The sequence below is a fragment of the Coregonus clupeaformis genome, chromosome 36, assembly GCF_020615455.1.
Source record: "Coregonus clupeaformis isolate EN_2021a chromosome 36, ASM2061545v1, whole genome shotgun sequence".
Classification (NCBI taxonomy): domain Eukaryota; kingdom Metazoa; phylum Chordata; class Actinopteri; order Salmoniformes; family Salmonidae; genus Coregonus; species Coregonus clupeaformis.
The window spans coordinates 28,986,707-29,004,888 of record NC_059227.1 but is presented as its reverse complement, the minus strand read 5'-3'; the positions used below and the strand labels follow the sequence as shown (position 1 = coordinate 29,004,888).

The 18,182-nt window shown below is 44.2% G+C and overlaps 1 protein-coding gene across 12 annotated transcripts in view; it reads right to left on the bottom strand.

Annotated features, from left to right (window-relative positions):
• LOC121552329 (protein 4.1) overlaps window positions 1-18,182 on the bottom strand; it is an 85,627-nt gene that overhangs the window by 40,421 nt on the left and 27,024 nt on the right. For 10 of the 12 annotated variants that reach the window (XM_041865149.2, XM_041865158.2, XM_041865161.2 and 7 more), the window contains exons 2-3: window positions 9,830-10,407; window positions 9,114-9,344 (exon numbers count right to left, since the gene is read on the bottom strand). In XM_041865149.2, coding sequence (XP_041721083.2) covers window positions 9,114-9,344; window positions 9,830-10,393 — 795 coding nt within the window. In that variant the 5' untranslated portion in view covers window positions 10,394-10,407. Of the gene's footprint in view, window positions 1-9,113; window positions 9,345-9,829; window positions 10,408-13,620; window positions 13,709-14,044; window positions 14,229-18,182 lie in introns of those variants that run through there. The other 2 variants (XM_041865151.2, XM_041865153.2) reach the window with 2 other exon arrangements.

Here is an 18,182-nt window from a genome sequence, read left to right as displayed (position 1 = left end):
AGACCCCTGGATGAGCAGGAGGAGAGAGACGGATGAGGAAGAAGAGGAGGAGAGAGGAAGAGGAGAGGGGAGGGAGGAGAAGGAGAGAGGAGAAGGGAGGAGAAGAGAGGGGGGGGAAGAGGAGCGCGCCGCCCAGGCTGCAGTCTCCCAGAGACACCTCAATGCCCCACTGAGTCCTAAGGGCTCGGTCTGCCTGGCCTGGGTGCTACACAGCCCAGCAGAGAGACGGGTAGAGAGACCCAGATAGCCTCAGAGAGAGTTCCAGCAGGTACCATTCTGCACTGGTTTCAGTGTAACTTCTCAGGTTAGAGATAATAGAGAGTACCTTGGAGTCAATCAGAGAGAGAGTAAACTCAGGCTGTGCTATAGTTTTTTAAAGAGTTATAGCCCTTATTTGGCATTGACACTAGCTATCAGTTGCATGAAGATTAAGGAACTAAACAACAAGTATGAGAGAAACCTATAAATCATTTTTAGAAAGGGAGACCGTTGAGAATGTCCGAAGTGGCCCTAGTGTGTTACCATGAGATGTCATTGTTTTCCACTGAGGGATACTGTTGCTTCTCCCCCCAAAATGAAGGTTCATCTCTGGAACGCTTTGTTGTCCTCGTTCATTTTCTAAACGCTCCCAGATAGACTGCAGTGGAGGAATTACATCTCATTATAAATTTGCCACTGTCTTCTGGCTGAATACTCCCCAACAATGGCATTTACTGATGCCTCAGCTTTTCTGAAACTGCGAACAAAGCTGTCCCTGTTCAAACATCACTGTGCACTGAGCAATTAGTGTTGGGCCCCATTCACAAACTAAACCTCAATCTCAAAACGCATGTTCAGCGGCCCTGGGATCCACCATTAACACTGTCTATCACACAGTGCAACCATCTCTAGCCTCAGATGGTAAAATGACTAGCCTACACATGAATAACCAATGAGACAGTCAAAAGCAATAACATAATAGATCGGAGCCTGGTGAGGTAGACTTAAGCAACCGCTACCAACTAGCTTTAACACTTGACTTGTAATTATGAATAGAGAAGCTCCATCCATCCAACTGAGTGGATCATTGGATCACTGCCCTCTCTCTGTCTCTTCTCCCTTCCTCTAGTATTTTATATGTAGAGATAACTGGCTAACTGACTGTAAGATATGATGACTGGTTATGAGTTTGCAGTCTGGGTTGGTTGGTTTGCCATTTGTCTGAGGGGGGACAGCAGATGCTACAGGTTTAATCTGTGGGGGGCTCAGGACCCCCCGCTAATCTGCCCTGCCCGTGGAGGTGGTGGGCTTCAGAGAACCAGACGAGAACACCAGACAAGCCCCCGCCGTGCACCCTGCTTTTACCCCAGCCAGGCCCTGGGGCTTGGGCAGGGGTGTCACCCGCCCCAATCCCTCCAACGTCCATCATGTCCTGGTCAGGGGTTAAGGGTCGGCCCCCTCAATCAGCTCATTGGCTGATCGTTTACCCACCTTCATCAGCACGAGCGCTTACCCCAGTAGTGCATTACATCAGTGGTTCCCAAACTGTGGGGCGTCAGACATTTCCAGATCAACTAGCCCATGTCAGCTAATGTTTTTTCGCTAGTTTTTTCCCACATTGATTTTGTTGTAATGTTTGAGTCACTCAAATATAACAGGAATACACATTAGACATCGCAAAATGTATGGAATTGCAAGAAAATTAGCTTTAAAACTGCAAAATGTTCTCTCCACCAACAAGAGGAGTGTGAACTGCTTGTGTTACGTACAGTGCACAAGATGTTCCCCAATGCTGGAAGGGGAAAGTTTGGGAACCCGCGCATTACACCACATTACTCCCACCCATACTCAGGCTTCACGTGCATCCGAGGGCATCCAGCTCTCCACCAGACACAGGCCCAGTCCAGTCCAATGACCTCCCAGTCCTAGATACACAACACCGGTCATTCCACCCACATCACTCAAACCCATGGAAGAACCCAAACGGAGCCAGACTTAAAAACGCCAGCAGCAATTCTCTTAGATTGTTCATTTAGAGTGAATTCACTGCAGGGGATGGTGCCTGCAAAAACACATGATGTAGGCTATTTACTTCTCATCATCCGACAGTACATTAGTACGCAAATGAAAATAAACTTGAAGGCAGAAGTGATGAGGGGGAGTAACAACATGGAAATTACACACTAAGGAACTTGATCTATGGTCCAATGTAGTGAAAGCTAATTCACCTGCTTTGCACAACGGAATCTAATAAGCAACCATGCTAATTATTACCTGGCTCAAGACCAACAATAATAATCTATTGCACTCCATAGATGGGCCTAAATCTACAATAAATCCTTTAATCTGGCTGAGATTTAGACCTACCAAACACAGTATTAGCAACGTCACTTGTGTTGTCATGGTCCCTGAGAGAAGCAGAGTCAGCTAAATGGTTAATCTCAACTCCCTGATGTTCCCTTCTCTCGGTACTCTCCTCTCCCTGCTGTGTGTCCTAGTTAGTCGGGTGATTCTTATGAAACCAGTTTTTGCCATGGCAGTAGCAAATTGAGTTAGAAAAATACGATGCATCTGCAACAATCAACTGGCACAGTGTTTTCTTTTAAATAAATGTTACATTTTCATCTGAATTTTGTACATTTTCAACCCAAATTCTCATTACCGAAATGTGTCCGGATTAAATTCGCAGGTCATTTTATACAATTTTACTTTAGAAAAACCTAACTTATTTGAATAAAACACCAGATATGTTGCTGTTGTTTGTCCATAAACCATAAAAATAGTATCTGTCGATAGTGTTTCTCGTTACATTAACACTTTATGAAGTTGCTGTAAAAACTAAATCGTAACAACAAAAAAATCACCCACGAATCATCATCTAGAGGAGTACTCCTTAGATGAACACAAGTTAATTTAATTTCTTCACTTATATGCCTTCAAAAACGAGGATCTTATTCTCAAATTCCCCCTTTACGATGCTTGACCTTCTCATTACCTAAATGACTAAAAAGCTCAAATTGGGAAAAACTTAGAGAACCATTACCTTAACAACATGGAGGCATGAATGGGCTTTAGTGATGTGGTCAATTGCTTGCCGACTCGTCATGGCGGTCTCCTATTACTTCCAGATTGAGCTAAGGGCCTCATTACCGATATAATTTACTTAAAACCCCCCATCTGGAGTTTGTGTTTCAATAAAGAGCAACCCCGCAACTTAAAGGAGGATATCCTCCATTTTGACATGTGTACCTGTTTTAGCATTTACCTACACTGTAGTTTGATAGCCCAAGACAGTTTTTGGTCCATATCCCACCTATTTAGATACTTTATTGGCATATCATGTTATGCCACTTGCCCATAGGATACCATTCAATTTAGAAATACATCTCAAATACATGAGAAGGGCTTACCAAAAAAAAAACATCAAAATAACTAATTAGAGGTAGAAAGGATTGGCGCACTCAAGAACAACAAAAAGAAGCAGAGATTGATTTATTTTTTCTCACTTCAATCCATTGTACAGGATGCGAACAGGTGACTGACATTTCAATTTTAATCTGACGTCTTCCTGCTGTCTCGAGGAGGACGTCAGCTTGACGTCGAAACGTCAGTCACCTGTTTGCATCCTGTACAATGGATTAAAGTGAACTAAAATAAATAAATATTTTCTAAAAAAATTTGAGTGCTCCAACTCCTTTCTACCTCAATTTAGTCCTTTGGATGTTTTTCTTGGTAAGCCCTTCAGGACTTTTGTCATTGTTGTTGAGCACCCCTCCATTCCTTTGTTTGCTGAAGCGCAAAGGCCCATCTGAACTCACATCTAAAATACCTTAAAACCACTCATATTCACTTCCTAATACACCAATAGTGGCTGTAAAGACCATGGAGAAATTACTTTTTTCCACCTCCAAAATCATTACCGTAATGCACCAATATTTAGGAGATATTAGGAACAACAAAATGTATACTTTAGTAATTTTGGCTTAATCTGATAGTGTGCCTTTTGTACATCAAAATAACATGAATACACATGTAATTATGACTAAAAAACTAGATTCAGAAAAGGTTATGAGAAATTCCTTAATAAATGTTTATAATTAAATGTTTTATATATTTGTTTGCAGTGTTAAGTTTAACTCAGTCCTTTTCATTAGGTGAGCTAAAAAAGCTTTATTAGCAATTGACTCGTTTATAACTTTTTGGGACGAAAAACTGTTGCGGTAATTATCATTTTTTCGAAATTGTGGTAAAATGCATAATATCTCATCAATAAACAATAATTATGAAACCGATAAATACAGATCATAATCTTAGTGCTTCAAGAGTAATTACGGTGGAAACGATTAAAATAAATAAATAAATATATACAGTGAGGGAAAAAAGTATTTGATCCCCTGCTTTGATCCCCTGCTGATTTTGTACGTTTGCCCACTGACAAAGAAATTATCAGTCTATAATTTTAATGGTAGGTTTATTTGAACAGTGAGAGACAGAATAACAACAAAAAAATCCAGAAAAATGCATGTCAAAAATGTTATGAATTGATTTGCATTTTAATGAGGGAAATAAGTATTTGACCCCTCTGCAAAACATGACTTAGTACTTGGTGGCAAAACCCTTGTTGGCAATCACGGAGGTCAGACGTTTCTTGTAGTTGGCCACCAGGTTTGCACACATCTCAGGAGGGATTTTGTCCCACTCCTCTTTGCAGATCTTCTCCAAGTCATTAAGGTTTCGAGGCTGACGTTTGGCAACTCGAACCTTCAGCTCCCTCCACAGATTTTCTATGGGATTAAGGTCTGGAGACTGGCTAGGCCACTCCAGGACCTTAATGTGCGTCTTCTTGAGCCACTCCTTTGTTGCCTTGGCCGTGTGTTTTGGGTCAATGTCATGCTGGAATACCCACCCACGACCCATTTTCAATGCCCTGGCTGACGGAAGGAGGTTCTCACCCAAGATTTGACGGTACATGGCCCCGTCCATCGTCCCTTTGATGCGGTGAAGTTGTCCTGTCCCCTTAGCAGAAAAACACCCCCAAAGCATAATGTTTCCACCCCCATGTTTGACATTTTACATTTACATTTTAGTCATTTAGCAGACGCTCTTATCCAGAGCGACTTACAGGAGCAATTAGAGTTAAGCGCCTTGCTTAAGGGCACATCGACAGATGTTTCACCTAGTCGGCTCGAGGATTAGAACCAGCGACCTTTCGGTTACTGGCACAACGCTCTTACCCACTAAGCTACCTGACGGTGGGGATGGTGTTCTTGGGGTCATAGGCAGCATTCCTCCTCCTCCAAACTCCTGCGAGTTGAGTTGATGCCAAAGAGCTCCATTTTGGTCTCATCTGACCACAACTCTTTCACCCAGTTCTCCTCTAAATCATTCAGATGTTCATTGGCAAACTTCAGACGGGCATGTATACGTGCTTTCTTGAGCAGGGGGACCTTGCGGGTGCTGCAGGATTTCAGTCCTTCACGGCATAGTGTGTTACCAATTGTTTTCTTTGTGACTATGGTCCCAGCTGCCTTGAGATCTTTGACAAGATCCTCCCGTGTAGTTCTGGGCTGATTCCTAACCGTTCTCATGATCATTGCAACTCCACGAGGTGAGATCTTGCATGGAGCCCCAGGCCGAGGGAGATTGACAGGTCTTTTGTGTTTCTTCCATTTGCGAATAATCGCACCAACTGTTGTCACCTTTTCACCAAGCTGCTTGGCGATGGTCTTGTAGCCCATTCCAGCCTTGTGTAGGTCTACAATCTTGTCCCTGACATCCTTGGAGAGCTCTTTGGTCTTGGCCATGGTGGAGAGTTTGGAATCTGATTGATTGATTGCTTCTGTGGACAGGTGTCTTTTATACAGGTAACAAACTGAGATTAGGAGCACTCCCTTTAAGAGTGTGCTCCTAATCTCAGCTCGTTACCTGTATAAAAGACACCTGGGAGCCAGAAATCTTTCTGATTGAGAGGGGGTCAAATACTTATTTCCCTCATTAAAATGCAAATCAATTTATAACATTTGACATGCGTTTTTCTGGATTTTTTGGTTGTTATTCTGTCTCTCACTGTTCAAATAAACCTACCATTAAAATTATAGACTGATCATTTTTTTTGTCAGTGGGCAAACGTACAAAATCAGCAGGGGATCAAATACTTTTTTCCCTCACTGTACAGTGGGGAAAAAAAGTATTTAGTCAGCCACCAATTGTGCAAGTTCTACCACTTAAAAAGATGAGAGAGGCCTGTAATTTTCATCATAGGTACACGTCAACTATGACAGACAAATCGAGATTTTTTTTCTCCAGAAAATCACATTGTAGGATTTTTAATGAATTTATTTGCAAATTATGGTGGAAAATAAGTATTTGGTCACCTACAAACAAGCAAGATTTCTGGCTCTCACAGACCTGTAACTTCTTCTTTAAGAGGCTCCTCTGTCCTCCACTTGTTACCTGTATTAATGGCACCTGTTTGAACTTGTTATCAGTATAAAAGACACCTGTCCACAACCTCAAACAGTCACACTCCAAACTCCACTATGGCCAAGACCAAAGAGCTGTCAAAGGACACCAGAAACAAAATTGTAGACCTGCACCAGGCTGGGAAGACTGAATCTGCAATAGGTAATCAGCTTGGTTTGAAGAAATCAACTGTGGGAGCAATTATTAGGAAATGGAACACATACAAGACCACTGATAATCTCCCTCGATCTGGGGCTCCATGCAAGATCTCACCTCGTGGGGTCAAAATGATCACAAGAACGGTGAGCAAAAATCCCAGAACCACACGGGGGGACCTAGTGAATGACCTGCAGAGAGCTGGGACCAAAGTAACAAAGCCTACCATCAGTAACACACTACGCCGCCAGGGACTCAAATCCTGCAGTGCCAGACGTGTCCTCCTGCTTAAGCCAGTACATGTCCAGGCCCGTCTGAAGTTTGCTAGAGTGCATTTGGATGATCCAGAAGAGGATTGGGAGAATGTCATATGGTCAGATGAAACCAAAATATAACTTTTTGGTAAAAACTCAACTCGTGGTGTTCGGAGGACAAAGAATGCTGAGTTGCATCCAAAGAACACCATACCTACTGTGAAGCATGGGGGTGGAAACATCATGCTTTGGGGCTGTTTTTCTGCAAAGGGACCAGGACGACTGATCCGTGTAAAGGAAAGAATGAATGGGGCCATGTATCGTGAGGTTTTGAGTGAAAACCTCCTTCCATCAGCAAGGGCATTGAAGATGAAACGTGGCTGGGTCTTTCAGCATGACAATGATCCCAAACACACCGCCCGGGCAACGAAGGAGTGGCTTCGTAAGAAGCATTTCAAGGTCCTGGAGTGGCCTAGCCAGTCTCCAGATCTCAACCCCATAGAAAATCTTTGGAGGGAGTTGAAAGTCTGTGTTGCCCAGCGACAGCCCCAAAACGTCACTGCTCTAGAGGAGATCTGCATGGAGGAATGGGCCAAAATACCAGCAACAGTGTGTGAAAACCCTGTGACGACTTACAGAAAACGTTTGACCTGTGTCATTGCCAACAAAGGGTATATAACAAAGTATTGAGAAACTTTTGTTATTGACCAAATACTTATTTTCCACCATCATTTGCAAATAAATTCATAAAAAATCCTACAATGTGATTTTCTGGAGAAAAAAAATCTCATTTTGTCTGTCATAGTTGACGTGTACCTATGATGAAAATTACTGGCCTCTCTCGTCTTTTTAAGTGGGAGAACTTGCACAATTGGTGGCTGACTAAATACTTTTTTCCCCCACTGTATATATTTTTGTTGTTGTTGTGAAGTGCCAGTTTCGTGAGGTTGATGTCCTGTTGAGATCATAATCTGCAGAAGCAGCAGCAGTAGTAGTACACATCAGAGGAGCTAAAAATAGCCCCGGGCTCCACCGGTAGCATGGGAGGAAATAACAATGGGTCTGACATGAAAACCTGGCAATCTGTTCAACAGGATTATACGTAACGCTCTCCTCCTCTTCCAGCACACAACAACATTATCGTAATGAGGTTCATCGAATTAGGAGAGGCTGCAGTGGACAGCTCCAGTACAGCCAAGGGATGTTTTCTCCTGGGACAATACTATGTCAACAACATGACAATGGTTCTGAATCTTCTTAGCGCAGATACACAACTAGGCCAGGGGTGTCAACCTCATTCCATGGAGGGCCTAGTGTCTGCTGGTTTTAGTTTTTTCCCTTTAAATTAAGATCTAGACCAGTGGTTCCCAAACTGTGGGGCGCGCCCGGAGGAACTCAGTCCGGCTTTCAACTTACTCTTGAATGTTGTAATTGGGTAGTGCATCATCAGTTTTCCTCTTGTCATGGCAGTCATTGCATACCTTAGAGAGCTATTTAGAACTTGTCAGAAATGTCCAGATCAACTAGCCCATGTCATCCCCCCAAGAAATTCCCCATATTTTGTTGTAATGTTTGAGTCGCTCAAATATCACGAGACATGGCAAAATGTATAGAATTGAAATAAAATGTACTTTAAAACAGTTCTCTGTACCCCTTGACAAAATGTGTAGAATTGCAGGAAATAAGTGTAAAACCTGCAAAATTGTCTCTCCACCAACAATAAGTGTGTGAACAGTTTGTGTCATGAACAGTGCTTGTGCCCATAGAAATAGATGTGGAGGGCACGGGATGTTCTCCAATGCTGGAAGGGGGGCCTGAGTAAAAAAGTTTGGGAACCCCTGAGCTAGACAACCAGATGAGGGGAGTTCCTTACTAATCAGTGACCTTAATTCATCAATCAAGTATAAGGGAGGAGTGAAAACCCGCCGACACTCGGCCCTCTGTGGAATGAGTTGGACATGTGAACAGGCTATTCATCTGTCATAACACAGGATTAAAAGGTAGCCAATTTTTTCCTCTGAAAGATAGCAAAAAGGCAATTACCGCAAGCTTCAAAATAACCTTGGGACTCTTCACAATATACACTATAGTAAACACTTAAAATACTAGTTTAACATCTGGTCTGACTTCTATCACCAATGTTCAACCATATGATCTGACGTGATCAGAAACTACTATATTTAGGGTCTCGTCTGTGATCTGGACTTTGATATAGAGCGTGTTACTTTTCTTAGAACAATGGGAAAGACTAAAGACACTCACCTCCACCTCGCAGGGGAACTGGCTTCCATCAAGCATGGTCACATGACACATCACCATCTTCACCTTCTTGGTCAGTTTCAGCGGCGACTTGATAAAATAATGTCCTCCCTCAGGCTTCAAGCTCTCTTCCTCGTCTTTCTTCTTCTCTCCTCCTTCCTCTGTCTCTTTATTCTCCTCCTCCACTGCACTCTTCTCCTGAGATTCCTCTACTGCTTTCTCCTCCTTAGCAGGCTAGACACAAATCACCAAGAGGAGAATCAGAGACAGAACACAGGCCATTTTGTCAACAGTGATTTGTCAAAGAGTAGCCTAGTTCTGCTTAGTGCCATAGATTGTCAGCACAGCTCTGCGAGAACCATATGAGTATAACTTTTATCGCAGTACACACCACTTTTAACCAGCAGAACTCATGTTTTCCATTGGCCTGATCACTGCAGATGATGTCATTGGGTGGATAAAAATTGAAACATGGAAAAGGGCTGGGGTTTGGCTGGAATATCGACAAGCACAACGAGGAGATGTTATCCTGCAGCCTAATAGCTACTGTCAGCAAGCCAGCAAAGAAGCAGACCATCTTGATAAGTAAAGCTACAGTAAACATAGTAATCTGGGTTCTCAATTCAATAGTTGAATTGAAAAACAACTGCAAAGATAATGGAGAGACAGTTAGGGGTGTGTGTGTAGAGTATTTATATGGCCAATATAGGCTAGTATACCTGAGTTTCTGCACTGCCAGTGGAATGATTCTCCTCTTCTTTTTCCTCTGAATTCACTTCCTCTTTCTGTTCTGGCTCCGCCTCTCCGTTCACTTTCTCTTCTTCAACCTGTGGTTCAGCTGCTGTGGGCGATGATGTCTGCTCTGCCTCGGCCTGTTCCGCCTTCTCAACCTCCTCCTTCACCGGGACCACACCTCCCTCTTCCTTGGGCGTCGCCTGGCTCTCTTTGGGTCCCACCGTGCTTTGAGACTTCTGCCTCTTAAGCCATGGAGGGAGGAACCTGGAGATGCCTTTCTTCTCTGAAGCTGGTGGTGAGGCTGGGGAGTCCTCTCCCTCCTGTGCTGTGGCGTTGTCGGCAGGCTGGGCCTCTTCCTGGTTCTCCTTGGCCTCTGCAGGGGCTTCTGCTGAGTCTGTTGCCAGAGCGGGGCTTTCGTTGGCGGACTGCTCGGCGGCCTCGTCTGTCTGGGTGGTGGCTGGTGGTTCTGGTTCAGGTGCTGAAGGCTGCTCCTCCGCCTTCTCCGGCTCTTTTTTCACCTCCGTCTCAGATCCCACCTCTGTCGTCATGGTCCCCAGTCACACTGCACACAGAGAAAGAGAGATAGGGAATAGAGTTAAACCAGGAGAAGATAACATAGCTAGTGATGTGAGTACATATGATACTAGTCTATTAGTAAATGGGTGTCGTTGTCGTCATGTTGCAGGTAGGTCAAAGTGTATATCAATTCTAGTCTACACTGTTATTTTCTTTCTCATGCAACACAACTGGAAAAACAAAGATGACGCAATAATACCAGCTGTATTTTTGTCAGCCATGATTCATTTTGGCAGATTTCGCTGACATGATATAATTGGAGCTTACTAAAATGGCATGTAGATAAGGGATGTGCAGTGGCCATCAATGGCTGGTTGCTAAGGAGCTAACTTAACTGCATCCCCCACCAGAGAGGAGCAGTGGCCCCAGGCAGAACCAGGCTTCAACCCAAATATCAGTGACAAGGGAGCGGCTCCGCACAACGCACTTACACTTATTCACCATGACAACAGGACTCAAAAGGTAAGAGATTCAGGTTTGCCACGCCCATCTCTCTCAGTTTCACAGAAAATCATGGAATGATATTAGAGCCGAGTATCTGGATAATGGTGTTGAGTTTCTTGGAGAATGTGAATCCATGTTGGAAGTGTCATGTTCCAGAGAGGAGGACATACCCTCTGTGAAATGAAATGGACAAAGTGCTGCAGGGTAGAGCAATGACTCAGCCAGTCTCTATAGAGACAAATTCACTTAATCAAATTATCTACCCTGACTAAATCCATTTATTTCCTTTCTCCTGAAAACAAATGTGATTGTATTGAAAATCTGTTTTGTAAAAGAGATTAACCTTAGCTGGCTACCTCTAGAATCAAGTCAGAATTGATCAATTAAATGTACCTGGCATTCTATGGTTCACTGCAGTTACTTTTGTCACAATCAATGAGAGAGGAGCACACGCACTTCATGGAACAATATTCAGAACTAGGCAGCATGCAGGGGGATTTATAAATAGAAAATGGTCGCTCGCGCATGACTGGCCACTGGGTTGAGGGAGGAAAAAAACAATTTTATGGTCATTTTTTGGGTTCCGCACATTTTACAGCAGGTCATGTGACACACGTTGACAGAGGAATTAAGGAAGGCAGCAACTGAGAAGACTCAGGGAACGGTTGAAAATGTAACCAAGAAAAGGACATTCTAGTATTATCCTATCAAGAACTAACAGGGGTGAGGGACACTTCGGTAGCCAAATGTAACCGAAAGAACAGGCTAGGAGGACACATTCCGGGCTTCTTCAGTTCAGATTCATCTTAATCAAGTTGCAACAAATAAAATGACAGAGCCCAAAAAGTAAACTGTGTAGATGACACGCATCAAAAACAGTGAGCAACTTAACCCAACGAATGGCATTATAACGGACACTGCTTCCTCACTGATGTGTGGGCTACATTCAGGACACATGTACAAAATCACAAATGAAGACGTGCTGTGTAGGCCTAGGCTACACCTCAAATGGTTGAAATTCGACCTATAAATCACACAATCTATTCTAAAGAAATAGGTGACATCTAGGCCTAATCTAATCAAGAAAATGCTATTTTGAACTTAAACATCAATACACTGAATAATGCCCCTTGAATATAGGGCAGGCTCAGTCTGGTATATGAAATCACAACAGAGATTAAATGAAATAGAATACCATGTTGAATACTATAGCCTGCAGGTTCAAAACTCAACAGTGAAATCCAGAGCATATTTCTACCAACCTTGCAACAGGGGAGCGACTATCTCAGCCATTCAGTGGTATCATGGCCTGGCCAACCCAGCAGAGTGCAGGCAAAATCACAAATCTGCAAACGCTTGCACATTATGGGAGTTTGTAAAACAACACAGCCTATCAGAACCAATCAATCCTTGTCTGCAAAAAACAAAATTGTGTCTCTATAGAGAGACGTGACTGACATGCTCTAACCTCATGCCATCAGATATTTTCTTTAAGAAGCGAATATCATCACAGACATAAGCCAGTAGACACAATAGACCGGAAGTCATAGATTGCCTCAACACATACATAAATACACACTGGTCCTGGAGGTGGGTTATGGTTAGCCTAATTGTTTATGCTTGTAAAAACATGCGTCTCGGTTTATGTTGTCTATATAATCATCAGTTACGCTAGGAGAACTGTGGGTGTGACAGTCAGAGGTATTTTAAGCGTGTGTGTGTGTTGGCTGTACACATCCAGCTCAAGTGTAGGCTACATGGAGGTGTTGAGTGATGAGGGACTTGGCTTATCTCCAGTCGTATCAAACCCTTCACCTCCCTACACCACATCAGCATATCGCCTCATTACACTAATTAGGCACATTTTGACAATTAGAGTATACACCGAATGTGTATTTACTGGAAAGGAGCATCAAGCTTACTCACGGTGCACTTTCACCACCCTGTGAAGTTCATCATAACTTATTTAATTTGTAGCCTAATAAACTGCATAGTTTCCCGAGTTATAGTGGGAGGACCTAACACCATATCATTGGTTATTATATCAATATTTGCGCATAAACAGTTTGCACTGTGATTTCTCACATAATACATTTTACCGACACAAAAAGATCCCACGTCGGACAAACAAATTATCTGTCGGCATTTATACAATTGTACAGGAACTTCCTGTTTCCATCACAGCGGTCGAGATTTATTTTAATACTGTATGACTCTGGTCATTCCCAATTGGCTGCGGTGTGTTTGTTGTTATTGTACTGTTCAATAGTGTCTCTTCCTCTTAATGTGAACCATAGGTAGTGCAGAGAGCAGAGTCTGCAGCTAAGTGTGCTGCTGTGCTGTGTGGCTGGCTGGGGATTGTTTTGCTTAGTGTCTGCGCCCCACGAGGCATACCGTACAGGGATTGCTGCAGCTTCAAAAGGATCTGCGACAAGCAGGCTTTCATTTCCCCCTTATCCCACGACACTACCCTCCAATAAAAACAACACACACATCCCCCAACAGTGGCAGGAGAATACTATGAAAAGGCTGCCATGGCTCCTTCCATTGCTGCAGAGCTGCCATTCTGTTTCATCTTTAGACACAGGTTAGCTGTTTTATTGTAGCACGGTGTTGCGTTTCTGTGTATCAAGCCATTGAAAGAAACGCCCTTGTATCTCCACGCTTTGTGACAATACCACATGTGGAATTTTGTCTGCACGCACACACACACACAATGTCACCAACAGAGCACACATGCATAATGAATACTCACGTCTTATAATCACACACAAGGCATGACAATGTTGTGCTTGGGAAAACAAGGATGTCACTGCAACAACAACCAAGACAACGCCCCTCAATGATTAGTCCAACTGATTAACAGCGGGACATTGACTAGCTAAAGTCAAATTGCCAGTATTTTGTTCCCAAATTCCAAAAGAAGAATATTCGGTTTATCCCCATATCTACTCAATCTTGAACCACAAGTTCCTGGAATGGCTGCATCCTGAGCACTCTTTGTGTCCCGCTAAACTCAAATCAGCTGACCTGTCATTCTATGAAAGTGAACGGTAGATGAAGTGCATTGACTATTAGCCAGCCGCGTGAGCCTCAGAGAAGTAGCCTCAGTACAGTAAGCCAGTGCACAGTTGTGGTGCAGGGCTGGGTGTGGGTGTGAGCACTAAGCAGCGCCTTACCGTGATCTCTCCCCCTCTGATGGCCAACTCAGACTGTCCTTTCCTGTCACCTTCCTGTGCTCTATTCCAGCTGATCAGCTTCCTGCTCTAAACGCTGCGGTTATTACCGCACTCAGCACCAAACTCAGGGGGACAGACAGAGCCAGAGAGAAGAATAAGGGTGAGGAGAGGGAGCCAAACGTGGCTGAGAGAGAGATAACGGGGAGGGAGGAGGGATAGAGTGAACGAAGGAGGCAGACCCCACCCCTGCTGTGTATGTGCCAAGAGAGGGGATGTTAATGGACACTTGCGTTCAGGGACCAAGTGCTTGCTCTCCCTCTCCCCGCCAGTCGTGTCCTCTCCTGTCTCCTCAGGGGACACTTCAATCCAAAGCTATAGTTTAACAGTCTCAAACCAGCTCTGTGCGGCAGTAGATAGCTAACTACAAGATTTAACATGCTAACCACTGTGGTTTGGCTCCCATCTAAACCTAAATGACTGGAGTTTAAAGAGCTCTGAGGAGCCGGTCCTCAAACGATCCAGTTTTACACACCATTCCAGAGTGTAGACAAGAGGTAGGCCTATTCTCAGCAGAACAGAGACTTACAGTACAAGAATCAACCTGGTCCTCTAAGGTAATATCTTATGTTTCACCGAGTCGTGGCTGAACGACGACATGGACAACATACAGCTAGCGGGCTATACGCTACATCGGCAAGCTAGAACGGCTGACTCCGGTAAGACAAGGGGTGGCGGTCTGTGTATATTTGTAAACAACAGCTGGTGCACAAAATCAAATACTTAGGAAGTCTCGAGGTTTTGCTCGCCTGAGGTAGAGTATCTTATGATAAGCTGTAGACCACACTATTTACCAAGAGACTTTTCATCTATATTTTTCATAGCTGTCTATTTCCCACCACAAACAAATGCTGGCATTAAGATTGCACTGAATGAGCTGTATAAGGCCATAAATCAACAGGAAAACGCTCATCCAGATGCAGCGCTCCTAGTGGTCGGGACTTTAATGCAGGGAAACTTAAATCCGTTCTACCTAATGTCTACCAGCTTGTTAAATGTGCAAACCAGAGGAGAAAAAAACTCTAGTCCACCTTTACTCCACACACAGAGACACATACAAAGCTCTCCCTCGCTCTCCATTTGGCAAATCTGACCATAACTCTATCCTCCTGATTCCTGCTTATAAACAAAAACTAAAGCAGGAAGCACCAGTGACTCGGTTAATAAAAAAGTGGTCAGATGATGCAGATGCTAAGCTACAGGACTGTTTTGCTAGCACAGACGAACATGTTCCGGGATTCTTCAGATAGCATTGAGGAGTACACCACATCAGTCACTGGCTTCATCAACAAGTGCATTGATGATGTTGTCCCCACAGTGACCGTACGTACATACCCCAACCAGAAGCCATGGATTACAGGCAACATCCGCACTGAGCTAAAGGGTAGAGCTGCCGCTTTCAAGGAGCGGGACTCTAACCCGGACGCTTATAAAAAATCCTGCTATGCCCTCTGACGAACCATCAAACAGGCAAAGAGTCAATACAGGACTAAGATTGAATCGTACTACACCGGCTCTGATGCTCGTCGGATGTGGCAGGGCTTGAAAACTATTACAGACTACAAAGGGAAGCACAGCCGCGAGCTACCCAGTGGCACAAGCCTACCAGACGAGCTAAACCACTTCTATGCTCGTTTCGAGGCAAGCAACACTGAAGCATGCATGAGAGCACCAGCTGTTCCGGATGACTATGTGATCACGCTCTCCGTAGCCAATGTGAGTAAGACTTTTAAGCAGGTCAACATTCACAAGGCCGCAGGGCCAGACATAATACCAACATGTTTCAAGCAGACCACCATAGTCCCCGTGCCCAAGGACACTAAGATAACCTGCCTAAATGACTACCGACCCATAGCACTGACGTCTGTAGCCATGAAGTGCTTTGAAAGGCTGGTCATGGCTCACATCAACACCATTATCCCAGAAACCCTAGACCCACTCCAATTTGCATACCGCCCCAACAGATCCACAGATGATGCAATCTCTATTGCACTCCACACTGCCCTTTCCCACCTGGACAAGAGGAACACCTACGTGAGAATGCTATTCATTGACTACAGCTCAGCATTCAACACCATAGTGCCCTCAAAGCTCCTCACTAAGCTAAGGATCATGGGACTAAACACCTCCCTCTGCAACTGGATCCTGGACTTCCTGACGGGCCGCCCCCCAGGTGGTAAGGGTAGGTAACAACACATCTGCCACACTGATCCTCAACACGGGGGCCCCTCAAGGGTGCGTGCTCAGTCCTGCAATCCAGGACCTCTATACCAGGCGGTGTCAGAGGAAGGTCCTCAAAATTGTCAAAGACTCCAGCCACCCTAGTCATAGACTGTTCTCTCTGCTACCGCACGGCAAGTGGTACCGGAGTGCCAAGTCTAGGTCCAAAAGACTTCTCAACAGCTTCTACCCCCAAGCCATAAGACTCTTGAACAGCTAATGATGGCTACCCGGACTATTTGCACGGCCCCCCCCACCCAATCTTTTTACGCTGCTGCTACTCTGTTAATTATTTATGCATAGTCACTTTAACTCTACCCACATGTACATATTACTTCAACTAGCCGGTGCCCCCGCACATTGACTCTGCACCGGTACCCCCCCTGTATATAGCCTCCCTACTGTTACTTTACTTCTGCTCTTTTTTTCTCAACACTTTTTTGTTGTTTTATTTTACTTTTTTATTTAAAAAATAAATGCACTGTTGGTTAAGGGCTGTAAGTAAGCATTTCACTGTAATGTCTACACCTGTTGTATTCGGCGCATGTGGCCAATATAATTTGATTTGATTTAATGGCATAAGCATGCGCTGCCCTAAACTACCTTTTGGCCAAATCTTTATCCCAGTATTAGTGCTAACATCACACATTATACTTATATTAAATTATACTTATGCAAATAAGTATTTTTCTATTCTACTGCCATTTACTTTGTTCGTATTCTTATCTTGTATTATTTCTTATTGTTGTTGCATTGTCGAGAAGGAACCTGCAAGTAAGTATTTTGTTGGACGATGTATACCATGTGTATCCTGTACATACGACTAATAAACTTGAAACATTGGGTGACAGATGGAAAGACTAAACTCATGTCAATGTACAGTGAAACAGATGGATCTACAGTAAACACGATAGTGGGAGTTAACAGCCATGTGTCCAACATGGTACAGTTGTACAGCAGAGAATGGCGCAAGGGGGCTCTGCATTTTTTAGGGAGGGGCACTCTGAAGAAGAGTCGGTATCCCCAAAGTGTGCCCTACGAAGGGGTGCGTGCCCCAAGAGAGATCAAAGCTGTGTGTCGTGCAGAGGGGAGGAGGCGGGAGGGATAAGAGGGTGTCTGTCGGGAAGCCACAGCCCCATCACTGGGAGGGTCACCGCAGGATTAAACTAAGAGGAATGTCCAGATGCCCCAAAGGATGAAAAGACCACAGACAAAGGGGTTCATGTCCCCGGGTCTCATGGCACTAGACGTACATTTTCTCTTTCCTCTGAAGCCTTCGGCGACTGTCTTTTTTTTGGTCATTTAGCGGACACTCTTATCCAGAGCGACTTACAATTAGTGTATCGAAGCACATCAAGTACGGATTCCTTTATTGGAGATCAAACAACAAGTTTGGCTGTTAAATGGATACGGAGAAGAGCAAAAAGCCACAAGTGTTGGAACAGAAGCATTCATTTGTTCCACTGTGTAGAGCACTGCCGAGAGCACAAGACTTTCCTGAGGAACACGTCTAAACCAAACTTTATGTGCCCCATCTGGGATTTAGGAGTTGCTATAGCAACAGGAAGTTCCCAGTTGTGCATGCAGCACACACTGTTACCTCGGCAGTAACACGCAGCTAGGGTCTCAATGGCAGGATAAAAGCCAGTTTGAATCAGTGTCGCTCTAGAGTTCAGACCAGAGTATGTGAGCGGAGCAAGCCCAATTTGACTGGAGATCGGAGCGAGTTTCCCAAAGGCTGGAGCATCGGCCTTCTCACCCGCTCCAATTTCACTCCAATACCGCTCATTTAATGAGCTCAGGGCATGCCCGGCCCAGCATGCTTTTTTGTAGGCTACTTGTGTGCTGCTATAGCCCCTTG